The sequence below is a fragment of the Lolium perenne genome, chromosome 4 (assembly GCF_019359855.2).
Source record: "Lolium perenne isolate Kyuss_39 chromosome 4, Kyuss_2.0, whole genome shotgun sequence".
NCBI classification, from domain to species: Eukaryota; Viridiplantae; Streptophyta; class Magnoliopsida; order Poales; family Poaceae; genus Lolium; species Lolium perenne.
The window spans coordinates 21180302-21205730 of record NC_067247.2 but is presented as its reverse complement, the minus strand read 5'-3'; the positions used below and the strand labels follow the sequence as shown (position 1 = coordinate 21205730).

Below are 25429 nucleotides of genomic sequence, written 5' to 3'. Positions count from 1 at the left end.
TCAACTAGATTACAAAGCTCATGACCACATAAAGATCACACCATGGGAGAGAGAGATGAACCACATAGCTACCGGTAGAGCCCTCAGCCTCGGGGGAGAACTACTCCCTCCTCATCATGGGAGTCGGCGGCGGCGATGAAGATGGCGGTGGTGTCGATGAAGATGACTCCGGGGGCAATTCCCCGTCCCGGCGGCATGCCGGAACAGAGATTCTGTCCCCCGAAACTTGTCGTCGATGGCGGCGGCGCTGCGGAACTCTTCATGGAATATGACTGGATTTTCTAGGGTTTTCGCGTCTGGGGCAATATATAGGCGAAGGGGCAGCGTCGGGGGAGCCAGGGGGCTCCCTCCCCACATGTCGGCACGGGGGACCCCACAGCCGCGCCGCACTATGGTGTGGGCCCCCTGCTGGCCTTCCTCGACTCTTCTTCGGTCTTCTTGAACACTCCGTGGAAAATAGGGCCGTGGGCTTTTGTTTCGTCCAATTCCGAGAATATTTGTAAACCAGCTTTTCTGAAATCAAAACAATAAAAACGAGGCTGGCACTGTGGCATCTTGTTAATAGGTTAGTCCCAGAAAATGCATAAAAACATTATAAAGTGTGAATAAAACATATAGGTATTGTCATAAAATTAGCATGGAACATAAGAAATTATAGATACGTTGGAGACGTATCAAGCATCCCCAAGCTTAGTTCCTACTCGTCGTCGAGTAGGTAAACGATAAAAAGAATAATTTCTGAAGTGACATGCTACCAACATAATCTTGTTCAATACTATTGTAAAGCATATGAGATAAATGAAGTGAATCAAAGCAATGGTCTATAGTTTGCTAACAAAAAGATAATGACTAAACAACTGAATCATATAGCAAAAACTTTTCATGAATAGTACTTTCAAGACAAGCATAAAAAAGTCTTGCTTAAGAGTTAACTCATAAAACAATAAGTTTGATTCAGTTGCGCTCTCCTCTCTGGACGGCCGTAGTGGCGGGGGGGGGGGGGGGGGTGGGCCGCGCAACATCTTCTGTACCGGTGACGGCTCTTCGGGTCGCAATGCTCTCTCTAGTCGGCCATGGAGGCGAGCGGAGGTGGTGCTGCGACTCTGGCCCGCCCAAACCAGCAAGGGAGTTGGCCGTCCCTGCTTCTGATTTGCTGCATCCCTCCCTTCTTCTTCCTCTGGACGGCCGTAGTGGCGAGGGGAGAATCATTAGGGAGGGGAGGCAGGAAGCGGAGCTTCGACGGCAGTGGGATGCTAAGAAGCTCAAGCTGCGGCAGATTCCAAGCGTCGGCCGACGATCATATCCGCCGCTATCCTTGGCCAAGTGGGGCCTCTCCGCACCTCGGACGAAGCTGCTCCGAGGAGATTCTACTTCCTCCAGACCTTTGTGCCGTTGCGGAGGATCTTCGATCGCGACATGTCGACCCATCCTGACAGCGAACCAAGTGGCCCTAGTCCAAGGCCTCGCCGCCAGCTCAACGACGTTGTGGAGAAGGACTTGATTGCTCTCCATTTTATCTTTCTAGGGTCCTTCTTGTAATTTTGCAGGACTTATGTGTTTCCTTTGTACTAGCCAGGGTCCTCTTTGTAATTGTGCCCATCGACTAACAGAGCTTCTGGGCCCTTTCGCCGTCTTCCCGGTAAAAAAAAAGTGACGAGATCATCAAGCCTATTGACCATCGTTGTATTTTTCAGAAATATAGTAGAGTAGAGAAGGTCCGCGATGGTTTTCTTGTGGAGGTGAGGCGAAAATTATTGTCAATCTTTATCGTGAGAGAAGAAAAATGTGCTACTCCATTATCGTCAGCGTCAGATCGAGCTGCATTCCCCACATCGTGGCATGACAGCACGTCGTGTTCACCGGCGATGCTTCCCGATGGCTGGACACGCACCTCCATCTCATCGCTGCTCACTGCGAGACTCGGGCCACTCGTTCACTATCGATTTCCACTCTACAATTCGACGGCTACTATTTCCACTGTAACTAAACTTGACAGCTTCACGGACCGCCCACACCCGCGTGGACTCCCTCGCCTACTTCGCTCCGGCGCCATGGCTCGCCGCCGCGCCGCTCTCCTATTCACCGCGCTCCTCCTCCTCCTGTTTGCTCCCTCGCCCGCGCTCTCCGCCGCCGCCGGCACCATCGTCTTCACCACGCTCGGCCGCAGCCGCTACGCCTTCGACATCTTCGCGCTCCCGCTCAACCACCTCGCCCTCTCCTCCTCCTCACCCTTCAAATCCACCTCACCAGAGCTCCGCCTCACCGACGGCATCTCCGTCAACTACAACGGCAACTTCGCCCCATCCTCCGACGCCCTCCTCTTCGTCTCCGAGCGCAACGGCTCCCACAACCTCTACCTCTCCCCCATCCCCAAACCCTCCACCTCCCGCCGCCGCCGCCAGGCCCTCCAGCTCGACGACGACTCACCTTCTCCCCCTCCGACGCCGCTGCTCCCCTGGTCCGACCCCGCCGCGCTGCGCGACCGCCCGACCCTCACCCGCGACGGCTCCCGCCTCGTCTACGTCTCCACGGCGCACCCCGCGGCGGCCCCGCGGCGGAGCTGGGCGGCCGTCTACTCCACCCGCATCCCCCACTCCCTCTCCCACGCCCACGCGCCGCGCCGCCTCACCCCGCCGGGCGTCGCGGACTTCAGCCCCGCCGTCTCGCCCTCGGGGGACTGGACCGCCGCGGCCTCGCCCGGCGCCCACGGGTGGGCCGGCGAGGTGCAGGACCTCCGCACCGACCTCTACCTCTTCCGCACCTCCGACGGCTCCCGCCGCACGCTGCTCGTGGAGGACGCCGGCTGGCCGTGCTGGGCCGACGACGCCACGCTCTTCTTCCACCGCCGCGACGCCGACGGCTGGTACGGCGTGTACCGCGCCAACATCGACGTCTCCCACGACGCGCCCTCTTCTACCTCCGTGGAGCGGATCACTTCACCAGGCTTCCACGCCTTCACGCCGGCCGCCTCGCCCGGCGCGCCGGGGCTCGTGGCGGTGGCCACCAGGCGGCCCGGGTCCGACTACCGCCACATCGAGGTGATCGACCTGACCTCCGGCACCTACTACGAGGTCACCAGGCCCCTGGCGCCGCGCGCGCACCACTACAACCCGTTCGTCTCGCCGGACGGCGCGCGCGTCGGGTACCACCGCTGCCGGGGCAGCGGGAACGGGGGCTCGCCGCCGCTGCTGCTCGAGAGCATCAGGAGCCCGGCGCCGGACGACTTCTCGCTCTTCAGGATCGACGGCTCCTACCCCTCCTTCTCGCCCGACGGCAAGCGGATCGCCTTCGTCGGCCTCCCGGGGCTCTACGTCGTCAACTCCGACGGCTCCGGTGGCCGCAAAAAGATCTTCTCCGGGAACGCCTTCCCCACGTCGTGGGACTGGAAGAGGAAAGGCGTCATTTACACCAGCGTCGGGCCGGACTTCGCGAGCGAGAGCACGGAGGTGGACGTGGTGGCCGTGTCCCTCGACGACGACGACCCCTCCTCCTCCTCCCAAGTCTCTATCAAGAAGCTCACCATCGGCGGCAAGAACAACGCGTTCCCGTCGCCGTCGCCGGACGGCAAGTGGCTGGTGTTCCGCTCGGGGAGGTCCGGGCACAAGAACCTCTACATCATGGACGCGGAGGACGGCGAGGCCGGCGCCATTCGCCGCCTCACCGACGGCCCATGGTCCGACACCATGTGCAACTGGTCCCCGGACGGCGAGTGGATCGCCTTCGCCTCCGACCGGCACAACCCGGGCGGCGGCAGCTTCAGCATCTACATGGTCCACCCGAACGGCACCGGGCTGCGGAGGGTGGTGCACAGCGCCGATGCCGGCAGGACGAACCACCCCTGGTTCAGCCCGGACTCCAAGAGCCTGGTGTTTACATCGGACCTCGCTGCCGTCTCCGCGGAACCCATCTCCAACCCGCACCATTACCAGCCTTACGGGGAGATCTTCACCATCAACATCGACGGCTCAGGCCTCCAGCGGCTCACCCACAACTCGTTCGAGGACGGCACGCCGGCCTGGACGCCATACTTTGTCGAACCTCGGGACGTTAGCGAGACGCTGCAGGCCTCCGGGATGTGCGCGTTCGAGGACTGCTACTGGCTCGACATTGATGCCCAGCCTGAAGATCATGGCTATGCTCATGGCAACAAGATCGGCTGCTAGAAGCTGTGTCCAGAAGGAGAGCATTATGTATTGTAAATAGCTGCTAGTCTGCTACATAGCACAAATCCTACTGTCTAAATGTTTGTGCTTAACTATAACTGTACCTGTTTTTTTCCAGCAATAAGGTCATGTAAAGTGATGCCATGTTCAGGCAACTATGAACCAACTTTGCCACTATAATATGTACTATGAAGCTATCTCCACTTGATGTCAATTCTAGGCAACAGAATTGTTGTTTGCAGCAGCAATTCTATATTTCTATTACTGACTGCTAGTGCATACAGTGGGAAGAACTGAACCAAGCTTATGAAGAAAAATACCAACTCTACGGGCTAACAAGAATTTCTTATCTTACATCCATACACAAACGCTACACATACTTATACAACTCGTGGGAACCAAGTACTATCTCATCAACTGCTGCCGCAGGGCTCTACCCACGATCTAACAAATGACCTTCTCCACCATACCTGGAATGCTTTACTAAGGTTTGGGCATTCCGTGCCGCTCGACGCGAAGCACTGGAACCATTCTTCGAACAAGCTCTGCTGCTCCTGGAGAGGGAGGGTGAGGAGGGCTTGCCCCAGGCTCTCCTCCAGCACTCTCGTATCCAGCCCTTTGGAGCACCTCTGGAGCCAGCCAAAATCCATTAGCATTGGCGTGAACCATCCCCGGAACAGCTGGCTCCTCAGATCACTTGGGCACTGCACTTTGCCTCTCCCGAGCGCGATGAAGACGTTTGCTGATATCCGGCTTAGCTCGTACCTGAACATCGGTGATGCTTGCTCATGCATCCTGACAAGTTCGTCTTGATTAGCCCACAGCTCAACGAAATTCTCTGCCATATCATTGTTTACAAGAATCTCGAATAGCCAGTTGAGGTTCTCGCTCTGCTTGCTCACTCTTTCAATCTTAGTCTTACTGTCCGTAACTTTGAGCACACCATGTGGGTGGCATTTTGGCTCCGAGTCTTCCTTAAATAGTTCAACCAGTAAGTTCAGGCAGGAACAGCAAATCTGGTACAGGCTCCCCTTGTTTAATCCAGACAAATCCTTCTGATACACCGAGCTTTTGCTTAGAAGACCATTGATCAAAGATTGCATATCCTTTCTCGCACCATTGTTTGTGCTGCTAGTGACAGACTGGATGAGCTGGACTGTCAGGTCTTCCGAGCTGCTGCTCTTGTGTCGTGGCCGCAGTCTCGCCAATACATCTTTGGATAATGCTTCATCGAAAGTGCATCTAGCAAAGACATTCTTTAGCTTCTCTTCCTCATTCTCATTCCATGGAACCACTTCAATATACTCCAAACATGATCTGATCCCTCTGTCAAACATAATAGAGGAAGCCACCTGCAATTCAAAACATAACATCTCTCAGTCCCATTATGAGATGCCACTGAAACTATATCCTCTTCTGTGAGAATAATAACTAAGAAGAAGTACAATGAGGTTATCTTGGTAAGTAGCATATTAATGACAATGTTCTAGTACTATTAGTGGGCATTTGAACCCTCCTGATGGTGCGGTACAATTGCAGACCTGCCGTGTAATTGGTCAACTGGACAATCAGTTTGAACTGTACTAAAACTGCAATGTGCTTCACACGAACAGCACGGCCATGTTGAGATGGACTGAACTGGGCAGCGAGTAGGAAAGAAAGGGGAATGAAAGGAAAGGAAATGCATCTGACCTCGAGGACACCGATGGCCCGAGACACGCCGGCCCTGGCGAGCCAGCGCAGCGGGTCGGCCTCGAACATGAGCTCGACGGCGTCCCTGAACGCCGCCACGTTCTCCACCCCGTCCACCTCGATCCTCTTGCCCCCGCCGGCGGCGGCGGAGGCAGGCGCCATGGCGGCGAAGAACGCGCTGCTCTCGCACAGCACGGCGGAGTCGAGCTCCATGACGACGACGCAGCCCCCGTCCCGGCCCCGCAGGCACAGCCTCAGATCCAGGCCCTCCGCCTCCCGCTCCCCCTCCTCCTCCTCCCGCACGGCCACGAACGGGGCCGGCTGCTGCGGCGGCGGCGGGAGCGGGGGCGGGTCGGCGTCGGGGTCGATGGGGGAGACGCGGCCCGGGGAGAGGATCCGGCGCGGGTAGTCGATGAGGCCCGCCAGCTTGGACGAGGGGGAGCTGTGGAAGGACGAGGGCGACTTGGGGATGGGCGGTAGCTGCTGCTTCCGCGCGTTGGCGCCGGCGCCGACGAATCCTCCTCCTCCTCCTCCCGGGGCGGCGTTGGCGGAGGAGGGGAGGGAGCGGTGGTGGTGGTGGTCGGGGCTCTGCGGGACGCCGGCGAAGGAGCAGCACCAGCCGGCGCGGCGGCGGAGGTGGCGGCCCGCGTAGTCCGCCATGGACGCAGAGCGCGCGCGGGGGTTGCGGATCTAGGGCCCCGACGAGGTGGTCCTGGGCGCCATTGTTGAGATCGACCTCAAGAAGTGGCTCAGCTTGGCTAGTGTGGCGCTGGCAAGCCACCGCGAAATCGGAGGAAAATAAATCGCGGTGCGGCGTGGTGGTGGGGCCCGCGTGTAAGCGAGACTGGGGAGGTTGCGCCTCGGAGTAACCCGTACACCTACTGCGACGGTGGGGGATCCCCTGGTTGGATTCGCAATGCATTGTGGAGTACTCCCTCTATATCCCAAAATAAGATGCTTATAATATTTTGATAAAGTTAAAAATTTTAAAATTTGACCAACTACGTAGAAAAAAGTGTCAACATTTATAATCCAATAGACACGCGAAATAACGCCACCAGCCCCCCCCCCCCCCCCCCTAATTTTGTTTTAGAGTCGGCACGGTCCAGCAACTTATCTGGTGCCCTCAGGCCGAACCCAATCCACGGGGGCTGGCGGGGGCACGGAAAGGACGAAATAACGCCGCTGGCCAACCCTGTCAGCGAGGCTCCCACAAACCCTTCCAATCTCGCCCTTCCACCCCCGCGACGGTTTCCCGAGAGCCAGATCGACGCCGCAACCACCCATCGCCGTTGTTGGTGGGTAGTCTCCAATACACTCCTTCGCCGCCCAAATATAATTTTCCGCTCCCCCGCTCGACCGTGTCGCCCAACACACCTTCGTCCCCCCGTCGCCAGCTATGTCCCATTCCCCGCGCCCACCTTGCACGCGAGGTGTTCGACGGATTGCCAAAGAGGTTATCGCTGCTCTGATGGACGAGAAAGTCGTTGTCACCGTTGGGGCAAGGGAAGCCGTGGGCGACGAGAGGAGCATGTGCAGATCATCGTCGCCCTCCTAGCTATGATCGCCGAGGAGGATAAGCCGAGGATTGGTGGTTTCGCGTCGGGCGCCGCAAGAGCAAGCCGACGCAGATAAGGGAAGGCTATTGCATTCTCTATGTCCACTACTTTGTCGATGATCCATTGCACGACGATGTCATTTTCCTCCACCGTTTCAGTATGAGTAGGAAGCTTTTTCTGAAGATTGTCGAGAATCTGCGGGGGATCGACTACTTCAAGCTGAAGAGAGAATTACGGTGTCGGTTTGCTTGATTTCTCCACTATTTTGAAGTGCACAGTCGCCCTCCGGATACTTGCATACAGTATGCTTGGAGATACACAGGACGACTACCTGCGATGGTCGAGTCCACTGCCATTGATTGCATTATACACAGGATGATCATTTGTTGTTGTTTGGTGGGGGGATATGGAGTGTCGGGAACAAAATCACTTTTGACAAGGTTGTGGTTCGATCTCCTTTGGTGACAATATCTTCGATCTGCTCTTTTTTACATTACTGGGTAGAGCTCTACAGGTGTGAAGATGGAGGAAGAATTAAGAACTGAATCAGTGGCTGCAGCAGACGTCAGCCTTCACTCCGACACTTCTGAAAGAGCAAAATCTATCCTTAGTGTTTTGTGTGTTTGATAACAACACTAGAATGAATTTCACCATGTGCATAGTTTGCTTTGAATAGATTTGCAGGTGCATGGTGCCCTTGCTGAACACCTCAGGATTGGAAGACTCAAGAGTAGCTTATAGGTTTTCTGGTTTTGTGTGTGTGTCGCGAGGTGACATGGTTGGAGAGGAAAAGAAGAGAAATCAGTTCCAGCTTGACCGGTAGTACCGGTACCAAGAGCGGTAGTACCGCTATCGCTATTGGTACCGGTCAGCAGTACCGCAGCTGCCTTCGCACGAGGGAAGGGCTTACAGTATGCGTGCCGGTACCTTGACGATACCTCGACCGGTAGTACCGCTCCCAAGCGGTACTTCCGACCAGATACCGCCTTGGTACCGGTCATCGCAAGCTACGGCACTTCCGCCCTGGTACCGCCATGGTACCGGGCAGGAGTCCGGGACTCGCAGAGACCCTGCCGGTACCTTGACAGTACCGGCAGCGGTAGTACCGCTTGCATCCCACGTGGCAGCACTGCAGGACATTCTCGAACCCAAAGCGGTAGTACCGCTTCCCAAAGCGGTAGTACCGGTCGTGCGGGAACTGAACTTAACGGTTGGATTTGAGGGGCCCTTCTTCCCTAGCTTGTTTCAAGTCTTCTCTCTCTCTCCTCCATTGTTGTTGAGCTCAAAACCTTGAGGATCTTCCTCCCCATCTAACCAATCTTGCCCAAACTTTGAGGATTGGTGGAGGAGACCCCGATCTATAGTTCTACCAAGAGAGATTTCACTAATACCATCTAGTCCTTAGTGGATCTTGGAGTTAGGGTTCCTATTGTGGGATCTGTTGGAGATGGGCTCCTATGGAGGCTAGCTTGGAGTTGTGCTAGCCCCATAGGGTGTTGGGAGCCTCCGGTGTTGTGGAGCTCGCCCCAACCTTGTGAAGGAACCGCCGCCTCGACCGGCTACTTAGTGGAGAAGGGAAAGCTCCTTCGTGGGGTTTTCTCGAGGAACAAGGTGAGGCCTGTGTGGTCGTTGGACCTTCGTGGTCCACACCTCCTCAACGCAGACGTACTCCCTCTTGTGGGAGGAACTGCGGGAAACACATCGTGTTTCCTCTCCGCTACCCCGGTTATCCCGCTCCCTCTCTCTTACTATCTTGTTGGTTCCTTTACTTGTTGCATCACATAGGCTCATACTAGGATCACCATAGTTACTAACGTTGCCACCTTTACTTCCGCATCGCATATAAAATTGAAAAAGATATAAAAATTGGGTAGCGACCATTCACCACCCCCCTCTTGTTCGCTACTGATCCATTCAAGTGGTATCAGAGCAAGGTTTTCTTGCTCGGGCTTTACCGCCTAAGAAATGGCCGAACAAGAGGCGCATGGGAATGGGACCCTTCCCGGTGAGCAACCACCTCCTCCAACAAACACCGATAGCACAACGGCTACGTTGGATGACCTCAAGAAATTGGAGTCATCCATCTTAAGCCAAATGAAAGCTATGTTGGTGGAGTTGGTTGCTCCAAAACCAAACCCTGCCATAGATCCTAAGGCAAGTGCCGAGGTCTCCTCACCAAAAGCTAATCAATTTCCTCTTGTTGACTTTGTCTCTCAAAAGGCTAAAGTCCCTCAAGAGGAGGAGCTTGGGGAAATTGGCACTTCATCAAAAGGGAAGGATGAACCACCGGTTGCGAAACGTTTAGGGAGTAATCATGCGGTGCCACCACCAAGTGATTACACCGTAAATGTTCCAATTCCAATGCCACATATAGTGTCTCATGGCTCACCACCGCTACTTGAATCCAATAGTTTTGAAAATTGGCAGTTCTTAATGCGTTCTCATGTGTGCAGCGCTTCCACCGAGCTATGGCGTATCATCGAGGAAGGTTACTCACCACGAGATCCAAGAAACTTGACAAGAAGAGAAGTGGTGGATGACCAACTCAACGCCATCGCCATCCACATGATCCACATGGCCGTCACACCCAAGTACCGCGCTCACATCCGTTCTCTCAAGACTGCCAAAGAAGCATGGGATAAACTCGACAAGATCTTCCTTGAAAATGAGAGCATTCAAAGCTCTCGTTTCGATGAAGTGAACAACATGGCTGACAACTTCGTCATGATTGAAGGAGAATCTCCCGAAGAGATGTATCGTCGCCTCATCGCTCTTGCCGTGCAAATGCAAGATCTCGGAGCAACTTTTGTGGATGACCATTGGATCAAAAGAAAGTTCTACAACGCTCTCCTCCCATATGAGGAAGTCAAGTTGACGGCCATCCGCCAAAATGCCTCCTTCCGCGCCATGACGTCCGATGAGGTCCTTAGCGAAGTCATCGCTTTGGACATCTCAAAGAAGAATGCGGAGGATCTTGTTGCACGTGCTCACAACACCCGCAAGCCCAACCTCGCATTGAAGATGAGGGAGCATGAAGCAAGTGAAAGTGATGAGGATCCCATTGAGTGGGGTCCGGATGATCTCAAGACCAACTACCATGAGTACATGGCGCTCGCCGCCAAGAACTTTTGGGATGGGAACAAGACTAGAAGCTCAAGGCCAAGAGGAGCTCAAGATACTCGCCTCGTGACTCTCCAAGAAGTTTCTCCAAGAGCCGAAGGGAAGGGAAAAGGGGGAGAACTTGCTACAATTGCGGCGACAAAAGCCACTTCGTCGTGGATTGTCCCTATGAGAGAAGGGAAGACAATGGTGGGAGGCTTGTCCGCAAGGACAAGTCCAAGACCTTCTCCAAGGGCTTCTCCAAGTTCTCCTCCATGCCCGGTGACACCAAGGTCTCCTTCACCAAGAAGCCTAAAGCATTCATCATCCGTGAGGAATATTCCTCCGATGAAGGTGGAGAACATGTTGACAAGAGCTCGAACAAGGAGGATGAGGGAGTGGCTGCCATCGCCATTTCCCACTCCCTCCAACTCCCTCTTCGACTCTCCTAATGAGAACCTCGTCACAAACAACTCCCGTTGCCTTATGGCAAAGGTATCGTCGGAGGTAGCATCCCCTTCCAAACCTACATCTTCATCTAATGCCTTAACTATTGATGATGCCACTAGCCTTACTATTAAGCGTGAGGTTGTGGGTTTGGATGCTTTTCTCACTAACATGCAAGGGGATACCAAGACACATGTTGAGGCTTTCATGGCTCAACTTGGTGTGGCTCAAGATCTTCTAGAGGAGAAGGAGAGGCTTGAGAGGGAGGCGGCAAATGAGATTGCCTCTCTCACTCAAGCTCATGAGTTGGAGCTAAACGTGCTCATGTCTCTTGAAGCAAGTGTTATTAATCTTGAAGTCTCTAAAAATGATATTATCTCCCAACTCACCAAGGATCGAGATAATGCCCTTGCCTTGGTGGGTGAGCTCAAGAAGGAGAGGCTTTCTCTTGATGATGACCACACTAAGTTACTTGAGGAATTGGAAACCCTCACCAAGGACTACAAATCCTTGGAGAGTAAATTTGCAATTCTCTCTAAGTCAAGTGATCATCCTCAAGGGGAAGCTCACAAGGAGAAAGAAGTTGAAGTGCCTAACTCTTGTTATGACGAGCTTGTAGATCAAGTTGTCTCCTTGAAAAGGCATAATGCATTGCTCTTTGAGGTCAATTCCCTTCAAGAAGAAGCCTTGGATGAGTATTATCGCTTGAGCAAGGAGAAGGTACCATGTTGCAATCATGAAGAAGAGATCGCAGCTCTAGAGAAGACCAAGGCCAAGCTCTTGGAGTTGAATGGGATGCAAAATGAGTCCTTGATGGAGTGCATCCGTATGAGCAAAGAGAAGGTTACTTGTTGTGATCATGAGGATGAGATTGCCACCTTGAAGAGGAGCAAGGCCAAGCTCATGGAGATCAATGCCATGCAAGAGGAAGCCTTGAAGGAGTACTTTCCCTTGAGCAAGGACCGAGTTTGTTGCAATCATGAAGATGATATCGCCACATTGGAGAGGCACAAGCGCTTGCTCTTGAAGATGAACTCTCTCCAAGAAGATGCATTGAAAGAGCATTTTCGGGTGAACAGTGAGAAGGAGGTCCAAGTGTTTGATATCACTCATCCTTTTCCGGAACATGAAGATGAAGTCAATCGTTTGAAGGCCAAGATTGATAGGCTCCAAATCCAAGCCACTTACTTGGAAGGAGTCATATAAGCTAAAGATGGAGCCAATGAGGGCTCTAGCAATGAAGGAGGTGTGGCTACCAAGCCAAAGAGGAAGAGAAGAAGAAGGACCAAGAAGAAGAACAGCAAGAAGGACATGCATGGGTATCACCCGTGAGGAAGGTGACTCTAGCCCAAGGAGGGATGGAGTCCCCGACCCCACCACAAGGGGCTACGTCGGTGCTAACAACCCATCTCATGTTCTTTTCATTGATTACTATGGTCGTGTTCGTGCTCGTTTCATTGGTCCTTATGAGGAAAATGTTGATTGGACTATTTGGGTTCCCAAACCCCTTGTTACTAACATGATAGGACCCATTGAGAAATGGGTACCTAAATCCAAGACTTGATTCCTTGTAGGACTATGCTTCCGATGGTGCTAAATGGGTGGTTGATAGTGGAGCCACTAGTCATATGACCAGAAGCAAAGAAATTGTTGTCGACCTCGAGCCATCACATTCTACCGTATCATATGGCGACAACACAAGCTCTAAGGTATTGGGTCTTGGCAAGGTGGTGGTAACTGATACGTCTCAAACGTATCTATAATTATTGATGCTCCATGCTTGTTTTACACCAATTCATATATGTTTTGCTTACACTTCGTTGCACTTTTACATGATTTCCGGCACTAACCTATTAACAAGATGCCACAGTGCCAGTTCCCTGTTTTCTGCTGTTTTTGTATTTCAGAAAAATAGTACATGAAATATTCTCAGAATTGGACAAAACAAAAGCCGAAGTCAATATTTTACCGAAACGAAGACGAAGTCCGGAGGGGGGACGAAGTGGCGCCACAGGGCGGCCACACCTGCCCTTGGCGCGGCAAAGCCTAGACCCGCGCCAAGGCATGGTGTGGGCCCCCCAGGCACCACACCGACCTAAATCCTCCACCTATTTATACATCTTCTCGGGAAAACCCTAGATACCCGAGCCTCCATCCACGAAAAGTTCCATCGCGGCCGCCATGGCAGAACCCATCTCGGGGGGTTCTGAAGCTCTTCCCGGCACCCTGCCGGAGGGGGAGATCATCGCCGGAGGCATCTACATCACCATGCCCGCCTCCGAAGTGATGCGTGAGTAGTTCATTCCTGGACTATGGGTCCATAGCAGTAGCTAGATGATTGTCTTCTCCACTTTGTGCTTCATGTATAGATCTTGTGAGCTGCCCTACATGATCAAGATCATCTTTATGTAATCCTATATGTTGTGTTTGCTGGGATCCGATGAATATTATATACTATGTTGAGGTCGATTATATATTCATGTCATATGTTATTTGTGATCTTGCATGCTCTCCGTTGCTAGTAGAAACTCTAGCCAAGTGGACACTTGTGACTCCAAGAGGGGGTATTTATGCTCGATAGTAGGTTCATGCCTCTATTTTTCTGGGAGAGTGACAATAACTTCTAAGATTGTAGATGTGCTTTTGCTACTAGGGAGAAAACAACAATGTTTTATCTGAGGGTAATTCTATTGTTTACTTTACACACATTGCTTAATGCGATAGTCTGTTGCTTGCAACTTAATACTGAAAGGGGTTCGGACGATAACCGGAAGGTGGATTATTAGTCATAGACATAGTTGGATTACGGTCTATGTATTATGTTGTAATGCCCAATCAAATCTCATAGTAGTCATCTTGTCATGTATGGTCGATATTCTATCAATTGCACAGCTGTAATTTGTTCACCCAACATGCTATTTATCTTTATGGAGAGACACATCTAGTGAACTGTGGACCCCAGTCCTCTTCCTTTGCATTGATAAATTCATCTACTGCAATCCTGTTATGTTTACTTTCTGCAAACATCTCCTTCCACTCGATACGTTTAATCCTTTGTGTTCAGCAAACCGGTGAGATTGACAACCTCACTGCAAGTTGGGGCAAAGTACTTTGGTTGTGTTGTGTGCAGGTTCCACGTTGTTGCTGACGCCGGTAGTGCGCCCTGCCACTAGTCAGCCAGCAACACCTTCAGAAGTCACGCCTTTCTCCTACTGGTCGATTAAACCTTGGTTTCTTATTGAGGGAAAACTTGCTACTGTGTTCATCATACCTTCCTCTTGGGGTTCCCCAACAGTGTGAAGTCGGCGTAACGATAAGCACCATCAAGCTCTTTTTCTGGCGCCGTTGCCGGGGAGAAAGAGGATTTCTGCAAGGGGAGTCTCTCATCTCCAATCTCTTTACTTTGTTATTGTTTTTCTTAGTTTACTTTATTTTGTTTTGTTTGCTTTATTATATCAAACACACAAAAAAATTAGTTTCGTTTATAGTTGTCTTTATATCAAAAACAAAAAAAAAGTTTCTATTATAACTGTTATTTCTGTTGCTTAGTTTATTCCATGCTTACTTTCCATGTTGATGTTTCTTGTTTTTTATTTTCACTAGTTAGGCTTAATGGAAAACAACAAAAAAATTAGAGAACTTTATAGTATTTATCTTGAGTTAGGACATGAAGTGTTCGAAGAGAAAATTAAAAAACATATGGAACTTTATTTGCATGCTAATGGCAATGATATTTGTACGAATTCTTTGAACACCATTATTGCTAATGCTATGGAAAAGTCTAAGCTTGGGGAAGCTAGTTTTCATGAAAATGATCTTTTTACTTACCCGCTTTAGAGGAGAAAATTTGCTATGATGATTACAATGATGAATATGATATTTTCAGTCCACCTACTATTGAGGAGAAAATTAATTATGATTACAATATGTCTTCTATATCTGATGATTATGGTGATGAGAATAATAATGATAGTTATTTTGTTGAATTTGCTACCACTACAATTAATAAGAATGACTATGCTTATGTGGAGAGTAATAATTATTTTATTCATGTGGCTCATTATAAGAATGTTTTATGTGATAGTTATATTGTTGAGTTTATTCATGATGCTACTGAAAATTATTATGAGAGAGGAAAATATGGGTGTAGAAGTTTTCATGGTACTAAAACACCTCTCTATATGCTGAAAGTTTCGAAGTTACTCTTGTTTTATCTTCTTATGCTTGTCATTTTGTTCTTTGTGAATTTATTTTTGTACAAGATTCCTATGCATAGGAAGTGGGTTAGACTTAAATGTGTTTCATATTTGCTCATTGATGCTTTTTCATCTGATAATACTTGATGCTAGCACTTTTTCTGCGCCTAGCTGAAATGCGTTAAAGAAAAGCACTCTTGAGAGATAACTCATGTTTTATTTTCTGTAATTTTTCTTTTTGTTGTGTCTTGGAAGTTATTACCTCTGTGATAACCTCTCCTTATCATTTTTATTTCGTTTTTGTGCAAAAAATAGCCTCTAATAGGAAGAAAGTAAGATTTGGGAAAGTTGATGTCCTGAAAACAGATTCTGTGCTTTTACCATAAAAATTCGTAAAAATAGTCAGGGCGGAATTTTGAGCTGTAATTTTTTATGCATATGCCCCAGGTTATTATATAATTCTCGTTAGTTGATCACTTTTCGAGATAAGCAACATAGGATTTTCGAAAAAATCGATCTTTACCTGCTGTTCTGTTTTGACATATTTCTGCACTATTTGCATTTGCCTCTTAAATCTCTTTCTTTTTGAGTTCTTTTGATCAAAGAGCTTTTTGAAAGGTTGCTACAGTAGCTAATGCTTTAATAGATGTTTGATATATGTTAGTACTGAACACAAGTGGATTTGTTTATTTTGATTGTACTAATGCTGCTAATAGAGAATTGTGTGAAGTTTTTGTATGAAGGAAGTTTTCAAGTGTAGGAAGAGAAGAATGATGTGATGAGATGAAGAATGGACAAAAGCTCAAGCTTGGGGATGCCCCTGCACCCCAAGAAATATCCAAGAGGTACAAGCGTCAAAGCTTGGGGATGCCCAAGACATCCCCTCTTCATCAACAAAGCAACAGGTCATCTCTCTATATGCGCTATATTTTTATTGCTTCATACACTATGTGTTGTTCTTGGAGCGTCTTTATTTTTTGTTTTTAGTTTTGTTTTGTTTTGTTTGATGTAGCATATGTTGGATCCCGGCACATTTGTTTTGGAAAAAGACCCGCTCCGTTTTAATTGCATAGAACACTCTAGTTTTCAATGTTATTGTTCTGCGAGTGTTCTAGTTTTCGGGTACTGCGTTTAGCTCTTGTTCTTTCACTTGAATTTTGTTCAGAGCTCGTTATTATTATTTATTTATGTATGATTAGCCCTCTGGTCCATAATGTATTTCATCTCTGAGAGCTATTTCAAATAAGTTGATTGGTGTTGGATACGAGTAAAATATTTCATGACTATAGTGATGCAAAAGGAAGCTTGTCTAGACTGTGGCATAGACTTTGACATGTCATGTTGGATGTTATTCTTGTCATATGCTTACTATTCATTGTTTTAGCATGACTTGTTTCAAATAGCTGAGAGTGCATAATGTGTCATTGAAAGAATCATGTGTTGTTTCTATCATAAAAGCATAATATTGTGGTATTCTCCTTTGATGCTTTATTGGGTTGATTTGGCGCATGCTTATACCATGTTATGACTATAACCAGTCAACTAAAGCCTCTATGATCATTTAGTTTTTGACTTGTAATATCACTTTATGCTTTGATTGATAATGTTTTGTCGCTATGCATGATTATGGCCATTATTGCTCTCTTAGTTGGTCGCTCCCAGTCTTTTGCTAGTCTTCGCCTGTGCTGAGTATGAACTCTACTCGTGCATCCAACCACCATGAACCAAAGTTTGCCAATTGTGTCCAACATATCTACCTAGTAGCATTATTGTTATTACAAGTAATTCATCATGTTTTTATTTATCTTCCAAATTAAATTTTGGCATGAGAAAATTAGTCAGTAAAGCTCAACGAACTTGATGGCACATTTATTTTCTTGCATTTAATAAATTTGATCATTGTGCCTATCTTATGTAGTTTATATGTTTGCAAATTGCGAGTTGGGAGTTAGTAGAACCATGCTTTCATGGGGAACACTTTCGACATTGCACTTATATTTAGTTGATGTCATGTTCTTTTGTTTATGGATGCCTAGCGGTGCGAAATAAAGTGGAAACTTGTAAGTCCATGGAGTTTGTATATGAGTTAGAGAAACGCCTGGGCCGCTATTCTAAGCCATGCATCATTCATGGTGGAAATTTACAGCTAAGCCATAGTGAGCATTCTATGAAGCATTTGCAATAAAAAGCTATACCCATAGTAAATAAAAATTGCTGAGATGCTCACTGTATGTTTGTCTTGTCATTTTGGCATGGGATTGCTCCACAAGAGTACTTCCATATCATGGGGCAAGAGGTACCCCGTTGGCGGTTCTCAATGATACATGTATACTTACAATGACAAGAACTTATTTGGGACCTAAGTTGAGTAGCATGAGGTTTAGGTACTCGTATTCAAGGGGCATAAAATTTTCAACTTGTGATTTGCAAGCATATAGCTCATTTTTGACTCACATTAACTTTAACCATTCAAGATGCTTATGATAGGGGCAATGAGAGCTCAAAGCTAATAAGTACCATACTTTTTGGAAGGTTTATAAAACTTGTTTATCTTGCTTACTCTGCAAAGAGTCTCTCTTTTACTTTTATGTTGAGTTTTCATCTTCTACTTTATGCACCGATTAAGAGAGCATAGTTGTCATTCTTAGTGCAATGTGCATAGTCCCAAAATTATTATTGATTGATTCATGATTGTGACTATTGCTTGTTCTTAAATTAATTGTATCTAGTCACCCTTTGAACTTTAAAGGTGTCCTAGCATTTATGTTTTACTACTTCATAAAGGACATGTTGAGTACCACTTTGTTATGTTTACTCTATGCTCATAAACAAACAGTTGCTTTCAATGCACTATTATTCATGATCCTTTGTTTGAGTTACTTCTCATGTTATAACATAGTTTCTAAGTTCTATTGAATTATATCTATCATGCCTATGTTAGAGTACTTTGATCCCAGTTCACAATGCTTTACATGCTTGATCAAGATTGTGTTGGCTTCATGTCACCTCAAAAATTATCTTTGTTATCACTTACCTACTCGAGGACAAGCAGGAGTTAAGCTTGGGGATGCTTGATACGTCTCAAACGTATCTATAATTTTTGATGCTCCATGCTTGTTTTACACCAATTCATATATGTTTTGCTTACACTTCGTTGCACTTTTACATGATTTCTGGCACAAACCTATTAACAAGATGCCACAGTGCCAGTTCCCTGTTTTTCTGTTTTTGTATTTCAGAAAAGTAGTACAGGAAATATTCTCAGAATTGGACGAAACAAAAGCCGAAGTCAATATTTTACCGAAACGAAGACGAAGTCTGGAGGGGGGGGACGAAGTGGCGCCACAGGTTGGCCACACCTGCCCTTGGCGCGGCCAAGCCTGGGCCCACGCCAAGGCATGGTGTCGGCCCCCAGGCACCACACCGACCTAAATCCTCCGCCTATTTATACATCTTCTCGGGAAAACCCTGGATACCCGAGCCTCCATCCACGAAAAGTTCCGCCGCGGCTGCCATCGCAGAACCCATCTCGGGGGGTTCTGAAGCTCTTCCCAGCACCCTGCCGGAGGGAGAGATCATCGCCGGAGGCATCTACATCACCATGCCCGCCTCCGAAGTGATGCGTGAGTAGTTCATCCCTGGACTATGGTTCCATAGCAGTAGCTAGATGGTTGTCTTCTCCACTTTGTGCTTCATGTATAGATCTTGTGAGCTGCCCTACATGATCAAGATCATCTTTATGTAATCCTATATGTTGTGTTTGCTGGGATCCGATGAATATTGTATACTATGTTGAGGTCGATTATATATTCATGTCATATGTTATTTGTGATCTTGCATGCTCTCCGTTGCTAGTAGAAACTCTAGCCAAGTGGACACTTGTGACTCCAAGAGGGGGTATTTATGCTCGATAGTAGGTTCATGCCTCTAGTTTTCTGGGAGAGTGACAATAACTTCTAAGATTGTAGATGTGCTTTTGCTACTAGGGAGAAAACAACAATGTTTTATCTGAGGGTACTTCTATTGTTTACTTTACACACATTGCTTAATGCGATAGTCTGCTGCTTGCAACTTAATGCTGAAAGGGGTTCGGACGATAACCGGAAGGTGGATTATTAGTCATAGACGCAGTTGGATTATGGTCTATGTATTATGTTGTAATGCCCAATCAAATCTCATAGTAGTCATCTTGTCATGTATGGTCGATATTCTATCAATTGCCCAGCTGTAATTTGTTCACCCAACATGCTATTTATCTTTATGGAGAGACACCTCTAGTGAACTGTGGACCCCAGTCCTCTTCCTTTACACTGATAAATTCATCTACTGCAATCATGTTCTGTTTACTTTCTGCAAACATCTCCTTCCACTCGATACGTTTAATCCTTTGTGTTCAGCAAACCGGTGAGATTGACAACCTCACTGCAAGTTGGGGCAAAGTACTTTGGTTGTGTTGTGTGCAGGTTCCACGTTGTTGCTGATGCCGGTAGTGCGCTCTGCCACTAGTCAGCCAGCAACACCTTCAGAAGTCACGCCTTTCTCCTACTAGTCGATTAAACCTTGGTTTCTTACTGAGGGAAAACTTGCTACTGTGCTCATCATACCTTCCTCTTGGGGTTCCCCAACAGTGTGAAGTCGGCGTAACGATAAGCACCATCAGTAACACCCGACATCTCCCTTGTTAATGTCCTCCTTGTCGAGACCCTTGGTTTCAATTTACTTTCCGTTCATCAAATTGCACGCATGGGTCTTTGTACCTTTTTCGATGAACATATGGTGGTCCTCTTGTGGAGCAAGACACTCTATGTAGCCTTTGTCGGATATGTGGAGAGCAGGTTGTATGTTGTTGACTTCTCTGGAAAAACAACCTCATCCGCTCTTTGCCTATTTGCTAAAGTTGACAAGGGTTGGTTATGGCATCGCCGACTAGCCCATGTCAACATGAGGACTTTGCAAAGCCTCCACAAGGGGGGCCACATTCTCGGACTAAAAGAAGATGTTTCCTTTTGCAAATATCGTGTTTGTAGGGCTTGCGTTCAAGGAAAGATGCATGGAGCTCCACACAAGGCCAAGACAACCATATCTACCACAAGGTGCTTGGAGCTTCTACATGTTGATCTCTTTGGTCCGCCGTCTCATGAAAGTCTTGGAGGAAAGAAGTATTGCCTCGTCATCGTCGACGACTACTCGAGATATTGTTGGGTATTCTTCTTCAAGTACAAGAGTGAGACTCAACGGACCATGATGGAGTTTGCCAATCAATTTCAACGCAAGTACGACACCACGATCCTCACAATCAGGAGCGACAATGGGACGGAGTTCAAGAACTACACCTTGGATGACTTCCTCGGCGAAGAAGGCATTCAACATCAATACTCCTCGCCCTATACTCCCCAAAAAATGGCGTCGCCAAAAGGAAGAATCGAACCTTGATTGAAGCCGCTCGAACCATGATGATGGAGTACAAGTCCAACTACAATTTTTGGGCGGAAGCTATCTCAACCGCTTGCCATACTACAAATCGCCTCTACTTTCGCAAGGGTTTGGAGAAGACACCTTATGAAATCCTAACCGGTAACAAGACCAATGTTTCTTACTTCAAGGTCTTCGGATGCAAGTGCTATGTGCTTGTCAAGGACACACGTCTATCCAAGTTTGATTCAAGAGCACAAGAAGGTATCTTTGTTGGCTATGCAACGGATTCTCACGCCTATAGAGTCTTCAACAAGTCAAGTGGACGAGTTGTGGAATCTTGTGATGTGACATTCGATGAAGATGGTAGTTCTTTGGAGGAGCGAAGTGCTTCTTGTGAGAAAGGAGATGCAATTCCCCCGGTTACCATATGGAGGATGGGTGTTGGCTTATACCGACCTCAAGAGCTACCTCCTATGAGTGTCGGGGAAGGACCAAGTTCTACTCAAGTAAAGCCATCTACACCACAAGGCCAAGCTTCTTCCATTGAACAACCAAGTGCAAGCCAACCGCTACAACAACCTCAAGTTCGACATCAACAATAACAACAACAACAACCGCAAGCTCATCAACAACAACAACCACCACCAAGTGATCAAGGCAAAGCTTCAAATTCTACACCGGAAGTCTCGGGGACGAACATTCCGGATACTACATTCCCTAACTGCCCCGAGTCATCCGGCTCTCATGATGATGATGATGCCCCCGACAACAACAATGATGGTCAAGGCGAGGACCCAAACCATGATGAAGATCAAGTGGCCTCACAAGAATCTATTCCCAAGGACAACTCTCGCCGTGAAGATACTACAACAAGACATTTACGCCTCAAGTCTCATTCCTTAAGCAATGTTCTTGGAGATCTAAAGAGCAAGGTGTCTACCCGGAGGCAACTAGCAAACTTTTGCGAGCACCATGCCTTTGTCTCCATGGTGGAACCACTCAAGGTCAATGACGCGCTTGAAGATCCCAATTGGTTGCTAGCAATGCAAGAGGAGCTCAACAACTTCAAGATGAATGATGTATGGACTCTCATGAAGCGCCCCGATCATTGCCGCAATGTTATCGGCACCAAACGGGTCTTCAAGAACAAACAAGATGAACATGGCATCGTCATCCGCAACAAAGCAAGATTAGTGGTACAAGGCTACTCACAAGTTGAAGGCATGGACTTTGGCGAGACATTCGCACCCGTTGCTAGACTCGAGTCCATCCGTATCCTTTTGGCCTTTGCCGCTCACTATGGTTTCAAACTTCAACAAATGGACGTAAAGAGTGTTTTTCTTAATGGTCCTTTACATGAGGAGGTGTATGTGAAGCAACCCCCGGGGTTCGAGGACCCTCACTTCCCGAACCATGTCTTCAAGCTTAATAAGGCTCTATATGGTCTCAAACAAGCTCCTAGAGCTTGGTATGAGCACCTAAGGGAATTGCTTGAAGACCGTGGTTTTGAAGTGGGGAAAATTGATCCCACTCTTTTTACTAAGAAAGTCAATGGGGAGCTTTTCATATGCCAACTTTATGTAGATGACATCATTTTTGGTTCTACTAACACCAAGTTTAATGATGAGTTTTCTAAGTTGATGACCAATAGGTTCGAGATGTCGATGATGGGGGAACTCAAGTACTTTCTTGGATTTGAGATCAAGCAAATGCGACAAGGCACCTTCATCAATCAAGCAAAGTACATTCAAGATATGCTCAAGCTCTTTGATATGAAGGGGGCCAACGGTATTAGAACTCCCATGCACTTGAAGTGTCAACTCACCCTCGACGAGACCGGCAAGGCGGTGGACCCCAAGCTCTACCGTTCCATGATAGGTTCGCTTATTTACCTTTGTGCTTCCCGTCCGGACATCATGTTGAGTGTTGGTATGTGCGCACGGTTTCAAGAAAATCCGAAAGAAAGCCACCTTATGGCGATGAAGAGGATCTTCCGGTATTTGGTTGATACCCCGAACTTTGGACTATTTTACCCAAGGGACACAGACTTTTCATTGGTTGGATTCACCGACTCGGATTGGGCGGGAGACGAGGTTGATAGGAAGTCTACATCCGGTGCTTGTCACTTCCTTGGGAGATCTTTGGTGTGTTGGTACTCGAAGAAGCAAAATTGTGTCTCCGTCTCTACCGCGGAGGCCGAATATGTTGCCGCGGTGAGTAGTTGTGCTAAAATCTTATGGATGAGACAAACCTTGCGGGATTATGGACTTGAGTATAGCAAGGTCCCTCTTTTATGTGACAACGAGAGCGCCATCAAGATCGCCTACAATCCGGTACTCCATGGCAAGACGAAGCACATTGAGATACAAAATCACTTCATTCGGGATCACATTGCTAGGGGCGATATTGTTCTATCTTTCATTGGCACCAAGGAGCAATTGGCGGACATCTTCACAAAGCCCTTGGATGAGAAGAGATTCATCGAGTTGAGGAGCTAAATATCATAGATCCGTCGAACTTTGCTTGACCGTCGTGCGCACATACAACTCTTTAACTAATGTCTTGATGGAAAGCACGCATGAACATAGGGGGAGTGTGGTTTAAACTTATTGAGCTATCCCTCCGCCATAATGCATAAATCAATCAAAAACATACTCTATTTGTCAACCAAGTGACTAATGAGCTTCATGTTGAGTTTTAGTTGGGAGTCCTAGATACATCTACGCGACCTCACGCTATTATACTCTTACACGGTGGCCTCGGCCACCAACCTCCTCCTTGAGGAGTTTTTGTGTTCTCTTTGGTTCTTCTTGATTTTCTTTGAAGTTCTTTTGCTTTCTTTTGCGTTTGGTTTTGGTTTTTGTCCTCTTTTTCTTTGTGTTTCTTTGTGGGAGATTCACCCAAGCTTGGCTTTTCATGTTGATTTTTGCAAGCTTGGTTGAGTAGTACCTTACCAGTTTCATCATCTAATCCCAAGCCATTCCCTACCTCTTGAGCCATTTCCGTCTAAAAGCACAAGCCTACACCAAAATCTAGGGTTTCTTGAAATTTGGCAACCGGTACTACCGGTGGTCAGGCCGGTACTACCGCCCCTGTGCAGTGTCCTGACGACTGTCAGGATTTTGCCCTGGAGCGTTACTACCGCCTGAGATACCAGTCAGGTACCGGGAAGCGGTACTACCGCTTTCGCGACCGGTACTACCGCTTCCGACTTTGACTTAAGGTACCGGGTCGGGACGGATTCATCAAATCCATCACTTTCCCCAACCCACTTCAAGTCAAAGGCGGCGCCCAAGGCTCAAGAACTCCGAGGAGACCGGCGCCGATCTCCTCCTCCGGCCATCCCCGGCCAGATCTTCTCCGTGGAGAAGCTTCCCCACCTTCTTCTCCGCCATGGCCTCCGATATTAACTTGAACCTCCCTCTCTAGGGTTTGTTGGATTCCCTAGATGAATAGGCTAGGGTTTGTTGGAGTTCTTGGTGGAGATTCATCCTAGAAGGCTTTTCCATGTGTAGTGATACTAGCTAGCAACATCTTGTGAAGTTTGTGCCTCAATGCTATGGACCAAAATCTAGATCTAGTAGTGTTGTGCTCGAGCGGTAGTACCGGTCATTCTTGATCGGTACTACCGGTTCAAGCAGTACTACCGGATCTGGTTGCGGTACTACCACTTAATGCAAAATTTCACTGTTGTTGCTTATTAGTGTCCTATGTGTTGCAACTCCAAGGCTTGTGCACTTAACCCCTATTCCCTCTACAACCTGTGTTGTTCACAGGTTCGTCCAAGCCCCGTGGTCCAAAAGTAAGGAATCCTCCCGTCTCTCGTCGTCCACGGGATGAGGAAGAATAGATTGTCTCGCCAAGGACTACCAAGAGTCAACGAGCAGCTGCAGCCACAGCCATGAAGAGGACCACCTCGGGACCCGTCAAGCGCATGGATGAGCTCACCAAGAATCAATTCTTGGAAATCCGCAAGGTCAATCCGTACTTGGTGGAGAAGAATCATCGGTTGTGCCCCAGTGCCTACTTCTATCACCAACATCAAGAGAGGATCTACAATGAGATATATGGGAAGAAGGAGTTCAATTGCTGTCCTCAATGTTCTATAAGCATGGACAAGCTAGCCTCGGAGCCCGAATACTTTGGTGAAGCACAAGAGATATGTGAGCAGCTTGGGCTCGTCCCATTGATGACCTTCAACCATTATTACTCCAAGGAGATAATTTTCCAATTCTATGCCACGGTGGTATTCCTTGAAGATGAAAATGGTGACCGCTCTCTCACTTGGATGACGAAGGAGCATGTGATGAAGACCACTTGGGCAGAGTTTGCGGATGGCCTTGGTTACCAACTTGCTCACAACAATGTCAATTCCTTCCGGGTTCATCTTCACCACAAGCCAATGAGCAAGGACAAAATGGTCAACCTCTACCTCCTCGGGCGAGTGCTTTGCGGCAGTGCGTATGACCTCATCCCTACCTATGACATCATGAACCGCATCTACCGCAACACCATCAACCCCAAGCATACAAATCAAGATGAAGTTCACGGCTTTCTCGTCAACCTCCTTGTGCTCACTCAAGAGAACCATGGCAGCGGCAAGCAATTGGATGTCATGGACTACATTTGGCATGAGATGCGTGATTGCGCCTTCCTTCGCAAGCTTCCCCAATATGCCCCCTACATCATGAAGTTGATTTGCCTCAAGTGGGATCAAGCTCGACGTGGAGACCTCCTCACTCAATGTGACCGCCTCACCAGTCACCGTGTGTGCAGCCCCATTATCAAGACACACTCGCTGCCAAGGTATGGCCCCAAATCCCCCAAGGACAAGGAAGAGGAGGAGGCCGATAGCGAT

General features: G+C 48.2%; 2 protein-coding genes across 2 annotated transcripts; one reads left to right on the top strand and one right to left on the bottom strand.

The window, feature by feature from the left end:
- The first annotated feature begins 1942 nt into the window (after window positions 1-1942).
- Window positions 1943-4377, top strand: LOC127291867 (uncharacterized). The gene has a single exon (XM_051321188.1). It carries the CDS (start codon window positions 2052-2054, stop codon window positions 4161-4163), a length of 2112 nt encoding a protein of 703 aa, XP_051177148.1. The 5' UTR covers window positions 1943-2051; the 3' UTR covers window positions 4164-4377.
- Window positions 4348-6613, bottom strand: LOC127291869 (BTB/POZ domain-containing protein At2g13690). The gene is made up of 2 exons (XM_051321189.2): window positions 5856-6613; window positions 4348-5515 (listed from the first exon to the last, which is right to left on the bottom strand). The coding sequence occupies exons 1-2, from the start codon at window positions 6513-6515 to the stop codon at window positions 4577-4579; spliced, it is 1599 nt and encodes a 532-aa protein (XP_051177149.1). The 5' UTR covers window positions 6516-6613; the 3' UTR covers window positions 4348-4576.
- Between the last annotated feature and the right edge of the window lie 18816 nt (window positions 6614-25429).